Source organism: Gavialis gangeticus, unplaced genomic scaffold, assembly GCF_001723915.1.
Source record: "Gavialis gangeticus isolate Ggan-Ray unplaced genomic scaffold, GavGan_comp1, whole genome shotgun sequence".
In the NCBI taxonomy this organism is placed as follows: domain Eukaryota; kingdom Metazoa; phylum Chordata; order Crocodylia; family Gavialidae; genus Gavialis; species Gavialis gangeticus.
In genome coordinates this window covers 167010279-167028942 of record NW_017729024.1, presented here as the reverse complement: position 1 = coordinate 167028942, position 18664 = coordinate 167010279, and the positions used below count along the sequence as shown (strand labels likewise).

At 42.9% G+C, this 18664-nt stretch overlaps 1 protein-coding gene across 1 annotated transcript in view; it reads right to left on the bottom strand.

The window, feature by feature from the left end:
- Positions 1-18664, bottom strand: part of KIF24 (kinesin family member 24) — a 41929-nt gene that overhangs the window by 8952 nt on the left and 14313 nt on the right. Inside the window, exons 4-11 of the mRNA XM_019518072.1 lie at positions 17698-17795; positions 16126-16341; positions 14502-14589; positions 12126-12247; positions 10088-10193; positions 5208-5279; positions 4328-4437; positions 658-3108 (exon numbers count right to left, since the gene is read on the bottom strand). Of these exons, the coding sequence (XP_019373617.1) occupies positions 658-3108; positions 4328-4437; positions 5208-5279; positions 10088-10193; positions 12126-12247; positions 14502-14589; positions 16126-16341; positions 17698-17795 (3263 nt within the window). The remainder of the gene's footprint in view (positions 1-657; positions 3109-4327; positions 4438-5207; positions 5280-10087; positions 10194-12125; positions 12248-14501; positions 14590-16125; positions 16342-17697; positions 17796-18664) is intronic.

Sequence of the window (18664 nt, the reverse complement as noted above, 5' to 3'; positions counted from 1 at the left end):
GGGAACAGAACGGTCATTTCTGTTCCACGCCCAGACCCCAGACTCCTGGTGTGAGTGAGGATTGGATTCCGATCAAGGGACCTTCCCCGGTAACCCTCTGACAGCATGGATTGGGGACACCTGACTTTACTGGAATCACTTGACCACGTACCTGGCATTCAGGGACTATCGATAAGTTGCCAACCCATGTCTGTCTATCTGTTGTTTTGAACAGCCCAGTGGTTAATACCCTTGCAGTGCCCAGTTGGCCTGCGACAGAATTGATCTATCTGTTGTTATTATTTACTATTAGCTCTTTAATACTGCATTGTCTGCTTATTGCATTTATCCTTCTGTTAACTGTTGTGTGTGTGTAAGCTATAATAAATTTACCTTTATTTAACTCCCAACTTTGCCTCCTTGATCCGAAACTGAATCAAACAACCCAGCTGGCCTGTGATAAAATTGATACACTCACAGTTCCCAGCTGGCCTGTGACAGGGGAGGTACTACTTATCTGACCTCAATATGCAGCTTCATCTAATAGAAGAACTGGCTCCCTTTGAGTTTAAGAAGTACCTGTAACACTATACAAAAATACTTAGGCAAAGGCACTGTGTGCTCATCCGGTGTCTGTAATCTGTGCAATGCAAGCTAGAGGGGTAAATACAAACTTACTGTGCTTCTCCCAGGACTTCCAGGGGCAGGTCTGATGTTTCTGAGGCATCGGTCAGGTCTCTGAGGATCGAGGTGCTTGGGGGACTGTTTGGATTTGCTAACGATTTAATCTCTTTGGTAACTTCTGCAGCATCAAAGCTGCTTTGTGGAAAAAGACTTTGCACCAGTTTATTCTGAAGCAGTCCCAACTCCTCGCCACTGAATGACAACTTGAACATGTCTTCAGCACGGCTGAAGTCCTTCGGCCTGAATTCTGAGCTGGGTTGGAGCAGGCTGGTTTCTTGAGGAGGGGAGTGGACTGTGCCTTCCTCACTCTCCTCATTAGGAATGGGTGGGGGGCTTGCAAAACAGCCCTTTGCAGGTGTGTCCACACATACAGTTTGAGACATGGGACTAACACCTGTTGCTTTACCCAGGCTGGGTTTTCCTGGGCAGTTTAACAGGCTGCTGGTAGCATCTTCAGTATCAGCCTCATAGTGTCTGCTGTCCACGCATTCGCCACACTTGAGATGACTAAGAAAGAATAAACCCTCCTTCTCTTTGCAGGGGTCTCTGGCTCCAGATCTGGAGTCTTCTGTCAAGCCTGCATCTTTAGGAAATAAAGCATTAACAGACCCGTGGCAGACATTCAGCAGGGCTGAATCTTCCAGGCCGCAGCAAAGCTGTGGCTCAGGACAGGCCTGTGAAAGCCACATGTTCTCCGTGTGCAAGGTACGATGCTCAGTGTATTTCATTTCACAGTGGTGCATTTGTTCCCCCAGCTCAGGCACGCTGCCTATTGGAGAGGTTTCATCTCTAAGAAATGCTCTGGCCTCTCCCTCCAATTTCTTTCTGGGGCTGCAGACTTTCGTCTCCAGCATCTGTTTCACATGGATGGCCCCTTCCTGGGCAGGAGGGTGGTTCTCTGGATCAGCTGCCTCCTCATCATCAAGGAGAGACAAGGTCAGAGGGGCCATCAGCTCAGAAGTGAATTCTGATGAAGTATTAGAAGCTGCATTTATCAGATTCTTCCCTTCTATGTTTCCTTCAACAGGAGCCTGTCTGCCTTTGATGGAGTCTTCCCTTTGTGCAGGGTGAAGATTAATCTCTTTGCATCCTGCAGGCCCTGAGTCCAATAGGTAGGGCACACATGGACACTGTGTGTCCTTATCTGGGAATAAGGAGCTTTCACCAGGAGAAACCTGAGATTTGTGTTTGGAGCTGTACTGGCCGTGATCAGCTGACAAGTCTATGTTGTCCTTCCAGCTCCAGACAAGATCTTCATGCAAGCAATAAGGCTTTTCTGCAGTCTGGTCGCTCAGTGAAGAATCAATAGTCACATCACCCTCTATGCTCCAGTCAGACTGCATCCTCTTTTCTGCATCTTTAATTGACTCCTTTGTCTTTGGAAATGAGGAGCCTTTGCTATAATCCCAGCTGTCATCTAGTTCATGCTCTTCCATATGCATTGCATAGTTGAAGAATAAGCCAGGCTTCCTGCAGACTTTCTGCTCTTCCTCCACTCCTTGTTCTCGCTGATGAAGGAAAAATGAATGCTGGCTGCAGTCACTGGGGTTTTTCTTTTTCGCTGTCTCTTGGGTGCACACTGGGGAAAAAGAGTCCTCACTAAAATCACTGTCATCCAGCTCTTCCAGCTGCATCCCATCTTTGCACTGTGCATCTCTGAGTGTCAGGCTCTGCTCTGGCTTAACCCTAATTTCCTGGGGCTTGTATTGGGCTAAAAATCTTTCTAGCGGTTGATAGTTCAGCTTCTGCTGGAGAATCGGTGGCTGCTGAAACTGCTGGTGGTAAAGACGCAAATGTTCTTCCCTTCCCTTCCGGTACGGAGAAAGGTCTGTCCAGGTTTCAACGCACTGCTTAAGGAATGTATTTCCAGGGCTCTGACTGCTGTCTGATGGATAATTTATGTCTCCAAGAGAAAAGTCCTCTCTGGAAATGAGTTGCTTCTGGACAGGTTGCACTGTCTGCACTTTCAGGCATCTGACTGGCTGTTTATCTTGCATGCCAGTATCTCCTTGGCTCCTTTCTTTTGCTTCTGGGGTTCCAGCTGTTTTGACCACAAAATCCTTCACAAAATGGTTCTTTTCTGACAGCGGTGTCAGATCCATCTTTTTCTTCATGAGATGTCCTGTGGGGAGCATTCCTTTCACTGGACTGGGGTGATGGAGCCATGGCGAGCTGGAGTTTGGTTTGTGGGTATGACTTTTGTTGGCTCCTTTGGGGGTAGAGGAGAAAGGGATGCCAGCTGCGTGGAACACAGAAGCACACGCCTTTATCCTCACAGAAGTCAGAGGATGCTGGAGTCCCAGCTTCACCTTCTTTGGAGAGCTCTTCTCTCCACCCTGCACCGATGGCGAGTTCTGGATGCGCTTGGGAGACGGATTTCCGGCTGTCCGATGTCTGCTTGTGACAGGGGTACAACACTTCATTCCCTTCTTCAGCTCTTTTACCCTGTAAGTGAGGATGGTGTGTTGGAACGTTCAGGGCATTCAAGTAATAATTTACAGTGATATTAGCACAGCCTCATATTTTAGTACATGAATATTAAATCAGTGTGATCAGTGGTGCTTCAATTAACCCATTAAAGGTAGCACATTACCTGCTAATGAAATGCAGCACTCCTGTGGGGGGTTGGCATCAGCTTTCTTAAACAGGGAGTGGTAACAATACAGGAAGTGAAGAGCACTTCTGTCCAATTTAAAGGAAAAGGAATTGTACCTGCTTTTCTTTTCCTTCAAATCCCTCTTCAAGACCCAGTTCTACCTTAATTTCTAAGAAGGCTAACAACCCACAGTGAGGCAGTTGGTGATAAATGATATCAAGAGCCTTTTTTGATTACCTTTTCTTTTTCCTGCATTTTATGTTGTTCTTTCTCTTGATCTTTGTACAGAGCAGTTCATAATTCGTGCTTTCAGGCACATATAGTGGGGCCTGAGGAACGGTGCTGGAATATCAGAAAGCTGATGGTTGTCTATGCCAACCATGCACTTGGGCTGCGTGTACACGAGACGCTGCCTGTACAGTACCTCGGTACTACTGCGCAGTAGCATCATGTGGCATGAAGTGTGATGTGACACTACTGTACGGTAGTAATGAGCTACTGCGCAGTCAACATCACCTAAAAGCTGCCCAGTGACACTACTGTGCAGTCATTTAGTACTTGTGTATGCAAGTACTAAATGGTTGTGCAGCTAACAATTGCACAGTCAGCGTCTTATGTAGATGCAACCTTGCTCCAGTAAAAGATAATCCTCTACCAGAATTCTTCCCTCTGGGCACAGATAGCACACTCTACACAGAATCACATCACAAACAACAATAAAAAAAAAGTGGAGTTTCTTCAGGACGCTGGGGTTATCAATCCTACTGGTTTATGAAAAATACAATGAAATTTTAATCACTGCAACAGTGGTTTCAGATCACTGTTGAGATCTCAGTTGTGTGTCATCAGAAAAAATCATGTAAGAGACCTGGAGAATTAAGTGACCCAGTATACAGCAGTGCAGCAGACGAGGAAGTTATTTGTTATGTGTTAACTGCATTTCTTGCTCTTAGATCCTGCAGCATTTACTAGCACTAGCAACCAACAAAAATCATTTAATTACACACATGTATCATCTGTTATTCCTTTAGGGTGCTCAAATTGGGAAACATAATCCAAGTTACTCACCTGTCAGCATACCGCAGTGTGTTCAAGGTATGTTCTGTTGCTATGTGGCTAGGTGACACGCTGGCTATCATACATGTCTTGGAGTTCCCAATGAAAGAATCCTTCAGTACCTTGCAGGAAAAGGAAAAATGCACCTTCTTAGTAACTAGCGTATTCCTTCTAAACACTCTCAAGCCAAACGGTTTAAATCTTAGGGGACCTTTTAACATCACTGTAGTGAGCCCAGGGTAACTGCTGAGAAGACTGTCCCATTCAGATGGAAATTAGGCAGTGGAGTTGGTTGAATGTAGCCCTTAGCACATGCCCAGAACTGCTCTCCAACTCTGTCTCAGGTGCTTTTCTTGGCATGCAGTATACGCTGTGCTAACCACCTGCATTGCCTAATATCAGGGCTTTGGCACATGTCGGGCAGTGTGCGCTCAGCAGAGACCTGTCCTTAGAGTAAAGCACTGTTAATCAAAACGTGCACAATGACTACTGCATGCCAGGGGCAAGATCACTGTGAGACGATAGGAAGGTAACCAACAGACAAGAGTCTTAAGTGGATGGTCACAATGGGAACTGCTGAGGACGGCTGGTCCACACAGCTCGTCACAGGAGCTTACACAAGAATAAGAGCAGTTTATTCTGAGATCTAGTCAACTCTGACCATAACATTTCCTACAGAGTGATCACATCCAGATTGGTTTCCAGCTGGTGTTAGTACCATGAAAACTGGCATTTCCTCAGACTACCATCTAAATGCATGCTTGGAAAGCATGTGCCCTTCCCCAAAGGGTTATCAATATTAAGTCACTGAAGTCAGGATTATTCAACTTTACTACTTCTATTTCAGCTCTTCTTAGGGGTAGTACCCACTACTGCCTTGGGTTTGGTTTACCTGAGTTAATTTGCTTTGCCTGAAAGGAGTATGAGCATGTTCCTGATCCAGAGCCCGAATGCACTCCTTCAGCTGCAATAGAGAAAGAAAAATGAGCACAGAAGGAGAATATGATCCGGCAGTTGCTACACAAGTGGACAGCCGCTTAGCACGGGACAATCACAGAAAGTGCACGACATTGCAAGCTGTGTGAATGAAACTCTCCTGCCCTCTGCCAACATTTTCACCCCCTGCTCAAGAGGAACCACCAGTCAGTCGGAACGGTTCTCCACCCACCCACCAGTATTCGTGAATCACCCCTAAAATAGAATGAACATTTCTGACAGTCCCCAGCTGCAAGCAGGAAGAACCCTGGCATGTATGTATGCTCTTGTTTTACTATCAGGTCATCCATGTCTGTGTGCACACAACACAAACACCTGGGGCTGCTTCGAAGTGGCCACGGACCCAAACTGCAGATGGAAAAAGCTACCCTGCAGGTCTTCAGGCAATCCAAAGGTGACAGGACTTTCTCAAGGTACATATTTCTAGAGCAGCATTGCTGCTGGCAGTGTTAAATGTTCACGTTAGCTCCTGGCTTTAAAGTCCTTCTGCACTGAAAGGTTGATCATTGCTTTTTAAAGAAAAACAATAGTATTATTTCTAGTGGGGCAGCCTGAAGGGGCACCAACCAAGGATCACACATCTGTTACGTCACGGACTATGCAGATGTGCATGGATGACAGCCCATGCCCATTTTATAGTCTAGATTATGACCAGATGCCACAGTGGAGGAAACAAATGGGAAAGATAAGGTAAGAGAAAACTAAGTCTCTTCTTTGATGTGAAGCACTAAACTCAGCACTCAATGAGTCAGGACTTTAAGGAAACAAATAAACATACAAGTGAATGTAATGGTGAATAGTGCTGGCCCTGAAGCCCATACCATCTGTGCATCCCCAAAAGACATCAGTGGCCCATGCTTCCTCATTCTTAAGAGCATGGAAAGCTACTGGCTCCAAAATCCATGGATGAGCCACAGCTGTTCATCTATAATTGCCATTTTCAAGTCAGTTAGTCTGAGTGAGCATTTCACCAGCCCGTTGTGCCAAAAGTCCATTTGACAGATTAACGGCATACACAGAAATGCCACAAGCGAAGCAGCGGGGCTACTATTTCAGCACAGTGGGTGGGGACGTAACTACAGACCTTCCATTAAGATTAATGAGACATGAACAGCTAAATGCAACTCTGCTTTCCTGAAAATATACCCATTATCTATTTCTTGTTAATCATTCTTGGGAAGAACAGCACATAATCCTGGAGAAACATTTCCCTCCTGATTTACTGCTTGTCTATTAAAAGGCTGACAATTTCAGACATTAAAAAGTGCATGTCTTTGTCACGTGCCTTTACCAGCACAAACAGAAGAGTGTCATGCTCCAGAGCAGACTTTAATGCTTTCTACAACCGAGGGAAATGGACTGTGTGCCCATTGACGCAAGCCATTATTAGAGCAACTACATGGAGAGTAGATATCATTAGGCAGATTACAGCTCTGTAATACTGACACTAACTTGAGATTTCCACACTGCATGGGACAGTGTCCAGTTTAAAAATCATACTGTTTTCTGAATTTTGATTTTTTCTAAATGCTGTTGGAAAATACCCTCAAGAGGACTTTAGCAAAAGACTGCCTATTTATGCTAGGGTTTTAGACCACTGCCCATAACTGTAGCTACTAAAATCTTCCATATAAAAACGCAAGAGGCATAGTGAAATCCCTATCAAACTTCACTATTCACAGATTTTTCATAGGGTCATAGGAAAATAGGGCTGGAAGGGACCTCATGAGGTCACCTAGTCGAGAGGGCATATGAGGCTCTTTTCAGCCCTCTGCTCAGTGTAGGATCATCCCTGACTAAACCATCATGGACCATTATGATTACCTGAAGCCTGCGCAGACATACCCAAGCTAGCTTTAGGTCCTGGACAGATGACACTGTTGTGCCAATCCAACATTGGTTTTGTATCAGTATGAAATAAATGGGCTTCAGAGAATATAGCCAAGCAGTTCATCTGGGCCAGCTGCTACCAGCAGGCAGTATTACAGCGCTTTGCCTTCTAGGTGATAAGAGTTCACCTCGGAGAAAACAGCTGCTCCAGGATGGAAGCACACACACAACACCTACATCACTGCAATGTACACAGATGCAGTTTTACCCCAGATTTTCCTAGGATAATTCTACCCTGAGAGTTACCCTGGGATAGGCATTTATATGGTCTGTCTGCTCCTTGTTTAAGCCAGTGTAAAAGTCTCCTGCATTGATGTACGCAAGCGGTCTGTGTGAGCCCTTAAGTCAACTCAGATACGGCTAACAGCATGGCCAGGGCAGTATGGAGCTTGGTGAGGACTAACCACCCAGTTTCTGGGGGGGCTTTGCTACCTGGGTTGAGCTCTATGCTGCTTTGGTACACTGCAAGCATTACCTGAGCAAGCTAGTTTAGAGCTAGTTCAGATATGTCTAAATGTACTGCAGTCACAACCAGTCATGGCAACATAGGTGAGAAACTCATCCAACGACTTCAGCAATCCCATCACCTCTTCTTGAGCTACAAGGTGTATTTTGGAAAGATGTCCCACCTTGACTGCAAAATGCCAATTCATGAAGAACCCATTTACAAAGTATGTTGTTTCACTAGCTAATTGCCTTACCGTTAAAAAGTTTGTTGTCCTTCTTTCTCTTGGGGATAAAAAAAAAAAATCCCTAAAATTGGGTGGGTTCAGCAGCAGGTTTCTGCAATCCCTGCTGGCAGGGATGGTTAGAGGGAAAAGCTCTCTGACTTTGCATCCAAATAGCTGTCGAATGCATAAAGTATTTAATTTATTTTTCCTTTTGCCAGGTTTAGTACATTTCCCCTCATTTCTAGAGCCTGTTCACACAACAAGAAGGGAAAGAAAAATATTTTGAAAAAATGTGATTGTAAAGCTGCAAGAGCTGGTAGGAGATACATAGGCAGGCTGCCCATCTCTCTAAATGCCTATTGTAAGGTGCCTATAAACGTCTCCATGGCCTTTCCTTTTGCCATGATGAGTCTCCTACTCATTTGCAGCCCTGAAGAAAGTTTTTTTCTGGAAAGTGTGATGGAAATCCATTTAGACTCTTAAAGACAGTCAGGGATGACTTGAACCATTTCTGGTTTTCAGAGCCATAATTTTGCTATGAGGTAATAAAATAAAGATGCTGTGTTTGTGCATTAAAATAAGGTCTACCGAACAATTGGTGTGAAGTGTAAAATACAGTTTGCTGTTTATTCAACTAAATGAGGATAGAGTGGTTTTAGGAACGCTGGCTGAAGCCTTGCCTGACTTCTGTGCCATTCACTTCAGTTTTAATGTTTTTTATCAGTAGCGTAGTAAACTCTCGGAGGTTGGTCCAAGTATTGTTACTGGATGCTAGACTACACTTATGTGCACACAACTAGTGCTCAGGCCATTGCCATAATGACAGCACACATTCTGCAATTCTAACGTGTCTTTCAGAGTTTTTACAAACCAGCATTAAGCCTCTCAATTCTGAAAAAGAGAGAGGCAGCTTCCAGTGCAGGTAGGTGCACTGGGACAAAAAAATTATGGTCACTAAGGTTGCACAGTGAGGTTGCCGATGGAAGCTATCTTAGATTTCAGACATCCCCTGAGTTAATCACTAGACTAGAATGTACTTGGGGCTTGTCAAAATGCCGATGTGTGCAGTAATCCCAGGTGTCAGTTTTGGGCACATGAGCTACTCTGCACTAACTCTGTGCAAACCCTCAGTGCATGCACAATCTTTTGCTAGGTGGTTTGCATTGCTTTCAAAGTGGAGAAAGCTGTTTCACACCTAGAGCACACTGACAGAGTTCCCTTGGAAAGTCTGTGTAGAATACACACACATTTCCCTGTCTGGAAAAAACTTCAGTCGTCAATGGGCTCTGTTAATCTGAAGTAAGGCAGTGGGTCCCTTCTGCACGGCTTCCAAATCCAGAGAAAATTCAATGTGATTTGGTGTGGCATTGTCTGTATTTCCCTCCATCTCTTCCATCACTTTATTGCTATGTGCATCTCAGTGTAAAGATACTTATTTTGAAGCATTCATCTACTCCTACTCCTTTTTCTACCCCCACTTGAACTGCTAAATCCTAGGGTCCTACTTACACATCTTTCCTTTGTGATATCAGAAAAGCCCAAGTTAAAGTAGGAAAATAAGCATCAGGAGCAAACACATTTTTTAAAGCAAAACATCCCAATTTCATGCAAATAGCCCATGATAGAAAAAAGTATCAAATGGAATATGAACTTACCACACAATACTGAACATCTTCTGTACCTTTACCTGGTTATGAGCATGTATTTAAAAATAATGGTTTCTCATCTCATTAAATTCTTTTCCTCATTAATTTAACATGGCTGGAAGGCAATTTAATTGTCAGCTCTTAGTACTATGGTTTTCTACTAGAATCTGTCTACAGATTACTCTGCTTTTCTCCTACTCAGCCTAAAAAACAAGCTAAAAATACTGTGTTTTCTCAGATACAACATGCAATTTGCCCCCAAACCCAGCTGCTGGAAATTGGGGTGTGCATTATAATTGAGGACATGTGGTAACAGCAGTTTCTGCTGCTTAAGATTCTGTCAGAGGAACCAGGAAGTAAAGCTGCATGTGCTCCTTAGCTGTTGGTTTGGGACACTTTTTCTTTCCCCTCCCCACACCCTCAACCCAGTGGTTTTTAAGGAAAAACCCTTTTTTCTTCATTCCACCTTTCAAAAACAAAAATGCATGTTTTATTTTGGAGCATGTTGTATGTGAGAACATATGGTAATAATTACAAAAAAAGTTTTTCCATAAATGTTAAAAACTTACAGCTAAAAGACTTTGGTTTATTTCTGCTCCTTCCATTTTTGTTTGTCGGTCTGAGTCTCTGGCATCAGCTGCCCTCTCGCTGCCGGCCAAGTCAATGAACGAGATCCTAGAAAAACATAGATGCATTTTTTTAACCGGCCAGCAGCAACGCCAGAAGAATGGCAAGACATCACTGCCATAAAACAGGATGAAATGCCTACTGCAAGTATCTCAGAGGCATCACAGTAACAAGATACCAGCAGCTACTGGACAAGCACAGAGCATTCTGGCACTGGAACAGACGCTCATAACAGGAAGTCTAATTACTGATGATGAGAATGCATCATGGCTTAATGGATCAAAGTGTAGTATATTCATACCTCTAGATGACCGCAGTGCTAGTCACTTCTGAGCAAACATGGATCACTTGGAAAAGAATGACTTTTTAAATCTTCTAATTAAGATAGATGTTTCATTCCAATACACCTGTCCTCATTGTATGGAACTGCAGTGTAGCTCAAGAACTCAGCTACAGTGAAGCAAATAATACATGGCATCATCAAGTGGTTTCAGAGCCAGTGTTTCCGCTCTTCCATTCTTCGAGATTTCTGCTAGTCCTCCTGTTTTCCCAGTCTTTTCTCTCTGGGTACAAGTTGTTTAACTGATGTGTTCATTTCTCCCTTTCCCTGCTGCTTTTCCTATGACAGTCCTATCCACTTCTCCTGTCATAACCCTGTCTCCTGCCCTTATTTAGCTCTACCTCCTATTCAATGACAAAATCCATGCCACGCGTGCTACACCTGCAAGAGTTTTCTGACCTTTTGCACTCTTCCCGTTTGTTGCTCTGACTTGTCATTTGTAGGAAAAAATCTTTGGGGAAAGTAGGTGCATCTTATTTGTTTGGAATGTATTTAGTGCTGCTGGATACTTGGAAAAAAAAAAGCAGACCATATTTTCTTGCAGCCTGTTTACAGCAGCAACCACTTGCCATTCATCAGGGGCCTCTTCTTCTTTCGTATGGCTGATGTAAATACAGAACAGCAACTATAATTTTACATTTAGGTGACTGAGCCAGACAATTGCATCAGGAGCAGCAGAGTATATCACTGTGATACCACCTTCATATTCATGGATCGGGCATTGAGTCATTATATGTTCCATGATCTATTCTGGGTGACCATAGTTGCGCACTAGAGAGTTTTTAATTTTCCATTTGTACATCAACTATTTGCATCTCCCATGGTTTGTACAGATACGGTTTAGAGTTGTCCATGAGTGTCATGGGAGATCAAAGCCAGGGACGACGATGTGCATTGGGTCTATCACAAGATTTTTTTTTGGGACTTCCTGTGAACTCCATTTGGCTTATCAGGGTTGAAGTCAAATTGTTGAAGCTCAAACACGTGGATCCAGAAGGGCTTGTGCGACTAAGTGATGGTGAGGATCATTGTTATGGTCCTGGTGGATGGGGAGACAGTTGTTTTCCTTAATTCGCTGGACTTCCCATAGAATTGTTGCCTTGCAGCCAATGGATGGAGAAGTAATGCGCGACAACACAGGCAGCCAAGGTGTTGGGGCCAACTTGAGGGGTTCAATGATGTACTTCATTGCAGAGTTCAACTGGATGTCAACAAGTTGAGTGTGACTGCATTTGGTCCATACCGATGCACAGTACTTGCTATAGGGTATGCATGGGTCAGCACTGATGTCCGTAATACTGATGCTCCCCAGCTTGTGCTTGCCTATTTCTGGAACAAATTGTGACCCTTATGTTCATCTTGACAGCTACCTTCTTCACGTAGTCAAGGAAGATTAACATGCAGTTCAGCCCCACTTGAAGAGGCCACTAATACTGGGTCCCCACTTAATCCAACCAACAAGTTCAACAACAACAACTATCATGCTCAGCTTGTCAGATTCGGAGATAAGCAACTTTTCCAATTTCAGCACTGCCCCCTGAAGACCACTCTGCCACTACAGATGTGCATGATTTAATTAAAGATAACAAGCTAAGTTGAAATGTCTCTGTCATATTGGATAATTCTGCTTCCAACCTCACCTCCCAAATGTTCTCTTAGCTGCATCTTTAACCTGAATCTGGATGATAGCATGTGAACGGGAAGAATCTGAGTTGACGCCAGTAGCCCCAGTACTGCGCTCCTTCCCACCCTTCAAAATCACCTGGAAAATAAAGAGGACAAAAGCCAATTAAATTGTACATTCAATACACGCAGATTCTTTATATGCCATATTTAGCTAGGACTATGGGACTGTTATTCCTTAGGGATGACATCAAAGGGTTTGTAAAGTAAGAACATCAAGAACAGGAATTATCAGCACATTGCACATCCCCTCCTATCTGCAAAATGACTAGCTTATAATCAAGTGGAATAAATGCATGGTGGAAAAGCACAGAGTGAGGCATAGGGGTCCTGAAGACTGTGGACAATGTGCTTTTTTTAAAAATTCATGTTCTCACATCACTGAAGGGTTCTTTCTAAAGAGACATATTATATGGTGTGACAAAAAGTGCTAATCCACTCATCCATCTCTGTAACTGGGAGCAAGAGGAACAATGCCAAAGCAAGCAGCAAGGCTAAAGTGATCAATTATGCTCAGAGTTAACTACCAAGATAACAGGGGAAGGGAAGGGGAGGTGTAGCAGAAGGATAAAAAGACCTTTGGGTCTACAATTTTGTATTATTCTCTGTCCTGAGCCTTTAACAACCTATGAAATTGCCACAGTAATTCCAACAAGAAGGCATGTAGCAAGGTGTTCAGGCCAAATTAAAAGCACCATGTTTAGTATTTTAGTCTTACTGCCAATGTAGCAAAATCAAGACCATCTTTTGTCACAAATAGGCTGTATTTATGCCTCTCAGTGATCAGTCAACTCTGAACCAGCAAGCTAGCTGACTGCTGTAGCTCGTGAGCATTTGTTAAACTAGAGCTAAATGTGAAGAGTTTCTGATCTGAGGCCAATATCAATAAATATTGAATAATCATGAGGCGAGCATTGAAGACTCATCCAATACGTATGGTACTGTGCTATTCAAGAGCATTAAATCAGGCTGGAGACTTTTCTGTATTCAAAGGAGCCTTTGGACAATATGCAATGAATTGTTTTGCCAAGATACCTGTGAGAACAAAACCATGTAATAACTCTTGTGTGCAGGGTGTGATAATGCAGAGGAATGTATTAATCAGCCTTTCAGCAGGTTTGTGCCCTAATTTGCAGAAACGTCACCAGCATCTCCTGAAGCTCAGAGTTAATGGGGGATAAAAGCCCAGAAGGCAGCGACTGTCAAGTGGAATGGAAATGAGCAGTACTGTGCCAATATTAAAAAGCCCAGCTACAATATCAGGTGCACAAAATCTTTGGTTCCTCACTGAGACAAAGTTTAAATGATGCAGAGAACAACCTGGATGGCAGATGGACTTAGCACCAACTCGCTCAGTACAGAACAGAGCAGAAAACGAGGCTGTCCTTGTCTTACTGAGCCGAGTGGGAGAGTGAGGCCGCAGCCTTTTTGTGCCAAGTGTCAGCTGTTGTCAAAAGATACACAGCTAGCTTTAAAAAACAGCTGCGACTCAGCACGGTTAGTTCAGGCAGCATTTCCATTCTGCTTCTGCTCAGCAGCCAAAGTGTTTTATTATCTCTAGCTCACCATGCTTATTTACAAATTTACACCAAGCCCCTCCCAATTTATCCAGAAAAGAGAAGGAAGAGGTGAAAGGAAAGAGTCTGTTGGAGCCAGAGAAGTCCACATAGGAGGAAAACAGACCCATCAAGACAAGAATAAAATAAATGAAGCAACTGCAGCATCTGCTTGGTGTGACCAAGTCCTCCTCTCTCCACCATTTCTCACATGTTGTTGCCTTCATCTGATGTGCCACGTTCTGCCTACAGGGTTGTTTCAGATGCAGATCAGTCTGTTGAGCACACTTACATTTCCCTTTTGGAACTATTTTGCGAGGTTTATGGTTTCTGGGGGTGGGAAATAGCTAAATCTCCACTATTAAAGTGGAAGGAGTCACATTTTGTGTTCTAAGATTTCAGGGTTTGTTTTGCTGGGACACTGTCATTTCCGGATACTTACGGCACTCAGCCTCATGGCAAAGATCCCATCCGAGGTCTGAGCATTGTAGCGCTACCTCTGAGTCAGCATGTGAGGTAGGTCACTGTAACTTGCTTTACAGGAACTTGAATGCATTAATTAAAGGCACTTCTGAAAGCGTCCCTCCAGTGCTCTTCTGTGGCTGCCAAATGGTTCAAAGTCATTCTGCTGCTGCCATAGAGCCCTGTAAGGGAACGTGCCCGTGTGCTTCTACAACAGCACCCGCACAGTGTAGCAACAGTCATCCCGCCCTGCTAACTTATTTAGTGCATCAGAGGTTTTAGAAGATAAGTTATGCACTGACAAAGTCAAATTACCTCTAAAAGGAGATCTACGGTATCCACCTGAACCTCACGCAGTCCAACTATTTGCACCACATGCTTGCTATCTTCTCTTGCAAAGAGTCTGCAGGAGAAACAACACCAGTTAGCACAAATGGAGTGTTTTGAAGAAATCCTTATAAAATAGTGAGGAATACCTGTACGTATCAGTTATACAGAGAAGTGCTGCAAAGAATGAATTTCAAGGCCACAAATCGCAGTACAGTGTCTGCTGCCTTTAACTTACTGCCAGCGGTGCATAGTCATTTCATTTATACAAAGCACTTCTAACATTTCCTTGTTAAAAGGCCATTGGCAATGTAAATTAGCTGGATATTTCTGCTAATATGATCAGCAGTGACACAATACTGTTGACACGGACATTGCCATCTTAGATGTCAGAGCTCATGCCTTTCCTACAGCCTTTGTTTCACGCTGTCTCCAGGCTCAGTGAAAAAAAAATCACACCCTCTGATTTCAAGGTTACTTGAACTCCTTTTAGTGAAAGCTTATGCCCATAACTCTGTGGCTTTTACAGAAGATTCCCACAGCTGCAAAATCACAGGCTATATGAGCGATTCTTTTATGAGTTAGAGAAGTAGATGTGATGGTGCAGTAGCAGGTTATATCAACTGGTTAGCTTGCACCCAAGAAATGGGATCTCTTTAGGGGCTCTCACTCAGCAGCAAATGGCAAGTTACAGACACAGATGATTGCCCGGCAATGGGCTGCTCTCTCTCACAAAGACAAGGCAGGTAATTTGCTAAGCACTGTGGCATGCTCAAGGCATACCCCACCCCCCCTCAAACACCCTACCAGTTTTCAGGTGCAAGATCATGCTCTTTCCAGACCACAGTTGAAGACTTATATTGTCACAACTTTAACTGAGCATTATCCCCTCTTGAGTTTTCAGATATTTTAGACCAGGGTGTTTTTTATGTGAGGAAAACTCGAGTTCTTTCAGTTCTCCCAGGTTTTGCCACTGCAGTTTAGCATCTTGATACTTCTGCTTCACAGTAATCAAAGTGCCCACTGAAATGTCTAGGTCTCTCAGGTAAAATATTAGTCAACAGCCACGTTAGTGAAACAAAAATCACTTGGGCTTCATTGTGCTACCCTGGGTCGAGAGAAGACTCAGGCATAGCATAATGGAAATATATGACAGTGGATTTTTTCCTCTCTGACACCTCCAGCAATAGCACACTGTGCTTATTTTCAGCTTCCCTGCTCTAGCCAATTGTTTCTTTCCCACATAGGCTTTAAATTCAATCTTAAGTATCTTTGCTGAAGAAAAGGAAAAAAAAACAATAGAACTTGCCCCATGCTATTGATTGCCATTAGTCCTGAACTAATTGAGGGGTGGAGCCTGGCAGACGGTGCAATACAAAGCTTGTATCTCAGACTTGCACCACTGCGCAAGGGTCTTTCTGAATGTTACAGTGTATAGAGCCAGATGCTGCCATCCTTACTTACCCTGAGTAGCACCTCAGCCCAGAAACAGCTCCATTTAAATCAACACTATTTACTGGAACTCTTAATTCTGTTAAATTTAATTGCAAATATCAGTAACAAAGTCATTCACTGGCCATGTTTTGCAGGAATATGTCTTTTACTTAAATACCTTTTCCTTCCATTTAGCAGGTCATAAAGCTGTCCACAGTAGATCTCATAAAAACTGATCCACACAAGGAGATCTCTCCTTGGCTGGGATGCCTCCAGTTGTCTAAAGATGTCTTTAGCAGCCAGCGCATAGAGTCCAGGGTTCTGGTGAGTGCCTATCATAGTGTAAGTCTTGCCAGCACCAGTCTGCCCATATGCAAAGCAGGTGGCGTTGCCTCTAAAAAAGATCATTTTTATTTTTGGTGCTGTATCTTATCCATTCAAATCTATTAAAAGACATTTTGCTGGGTTAATATCTACACACATGGCTGACCCCCAGAAGCGAGGTTTTATATTACATCTGCTCCTGGGGTCCTACAAGATCCATTCTTTGATACCAAATTTCTAGACTACGTTTCTGTCGAGAACTGGCTAAACGCATAGTGCCAGCTTTCCCCCCTTGTTATCAGATGCTAAACATATATTACAGGAAATTAAAAATACATCGAAGCTTGTTGCATTATTGTAGTTTTCCCTGTAAGCAATTGCTGTTGGCACTGCACAGATGTTATTCAATCGTGAATGGAGAAGGTGGCTTAGATCATAAATCGGAGGGAAGCAGGTCTGCATGATCATGAAAATGAGCGGCAAAATATCCATGAGGTCACTTCTATATTAACATGGGGTTCACACAATGAAAGAGCTTAGCACTTCCAGCACTGACCTTCCTATGACAGACTTTGGCTATATCAATTTACACTTTTCTGCTGGATCTTTGTCAATGGTTGGACCAAAACAATGCCCACAGAATGCCAATTAATTCTCCCTGGTATAAATTACATAACAAGTTAGTCTCTTTTTGGATTCCCTTCCCAGGTCTGTGATGGATAAAACAACTGATGAAAGAAATTCTGACCCAGAGGATACTTGGAACTTCTTGATAACAGAAAGCTCCATCTAGTTAATTTTTCAGCATGGGCACATTATTCTTTTTTCATTAAGGAAATTAAATTATACATGTAAAACCACATTTGTTTTTCCATTAAGTGGAGCGCACATAATTATAATTCTCTAAGTAAATAAAATAAAAAAATCAAAGGCTTACTGCTAAACTTTCTATTGTCTTTCTAGTACTGTGAATGTTATAAATACATCTTTCTGTGCTTTATAAAGCATATAAATGTTATGTGCTTTATGCAAGACAGCTCCACTGGGCAAAGGGAGCCATATAACTTGTTCTAGCTCATAGAAAGTCTATGTTACAACAGAGAATTAGAATCCAGGAATCCCGACAGCCAATCTCTATTTCTAACTAGATCAAGCTACCTCTCTTCTTCCCTGTAAGGTCTGATTTATCCATCTGAATAAATCTCCCACTGCATACAAAGAGAGTTTTGGCTGGTTAAGGACAACAGGGTTAGAACTGTAGACACAGATATTTTACTTAACAACAATACTGTGAATGGAAAAGGTGAAACCGATGCTGTTTTTCACAAGTGTCCAGAAAAGTAAAATGAAAACTGAAACCAAAATAGCCTAATAAAATTAAAAATAAAAAGGGCAAGAATAACAAATGTAAGCATTGGTAGCCTACCCGTTAAAAACATGCTGAATGAGGGGATGAGCAGTCTTCATATACACATCCTGATTGGTACATGCTTCCCCAAAGACTTCATCAAAATAAAAAACATGCTGAAAAATAGATGTGATTTTTACATGAAAAGGAATCTGGCTCATTTCACTTTCACCCCATAATGAACAGCACATGCTATGGGCTCAATCCAAAGCCAGCTGACATTACCAGAAGTCTTTCTGCTGACCTCAGGTTCCAAATGACCAAACTTTGTACAACCAACCAAGAAACAGAGCATGCGTGTTGGAAAGGAAAGGAAAAGAGAAGATGGTTCCCCCTCCCCATCATCTCAAAGCAGGGCAAACAGCAGCCACAGGAAAAAAGATAAGCATAACTTCAAAAATAAAAAAATTAAAAACTCATCCAAGTGAACCAGCATACATCACTAGCGTGAGCCCACATATTAGGAAGAACTAAAAGCAGGCAATGTATAAAGTCTTTTTGTGCCCATGGAAGATAAAACCATTCCCAGGCAAATTGGACTGTTTTGTTTGAGAAGCAAAAGAACCCATCTTAGGTCCCATCTTAGGACCTCTTCTAATGCCCACTGAAATCTATGGAAACATGGGCATTGATTTCAATGGGCTTTGGAATAGGTCCTCCCAGATTTTAAAATTTTGCTCATTAAAATACCATGTCACTTCAGCGTGGCTCCAAGTTGATTATTATCTGTAACGTTACGGTGAAGTATATAAACAAAATAGTATAAGGAAAGCCAGAAGATATGCAAAACTTAAGGCTACATGAATTTTGGATAAATGGTCCATGCCAACACAGAATGTCTTGCATTTAAAAGCTTGTCTAACTATCCCAATTGGTCCAATAAAAGGTTATCACCCTAAGAAACCTAAACCAGATCATTTTAGTGAAGCAATGGCATATTTCTACTTGGATGACAGGGGTTTATAGCAAGGGGGGGGTTGTCAGT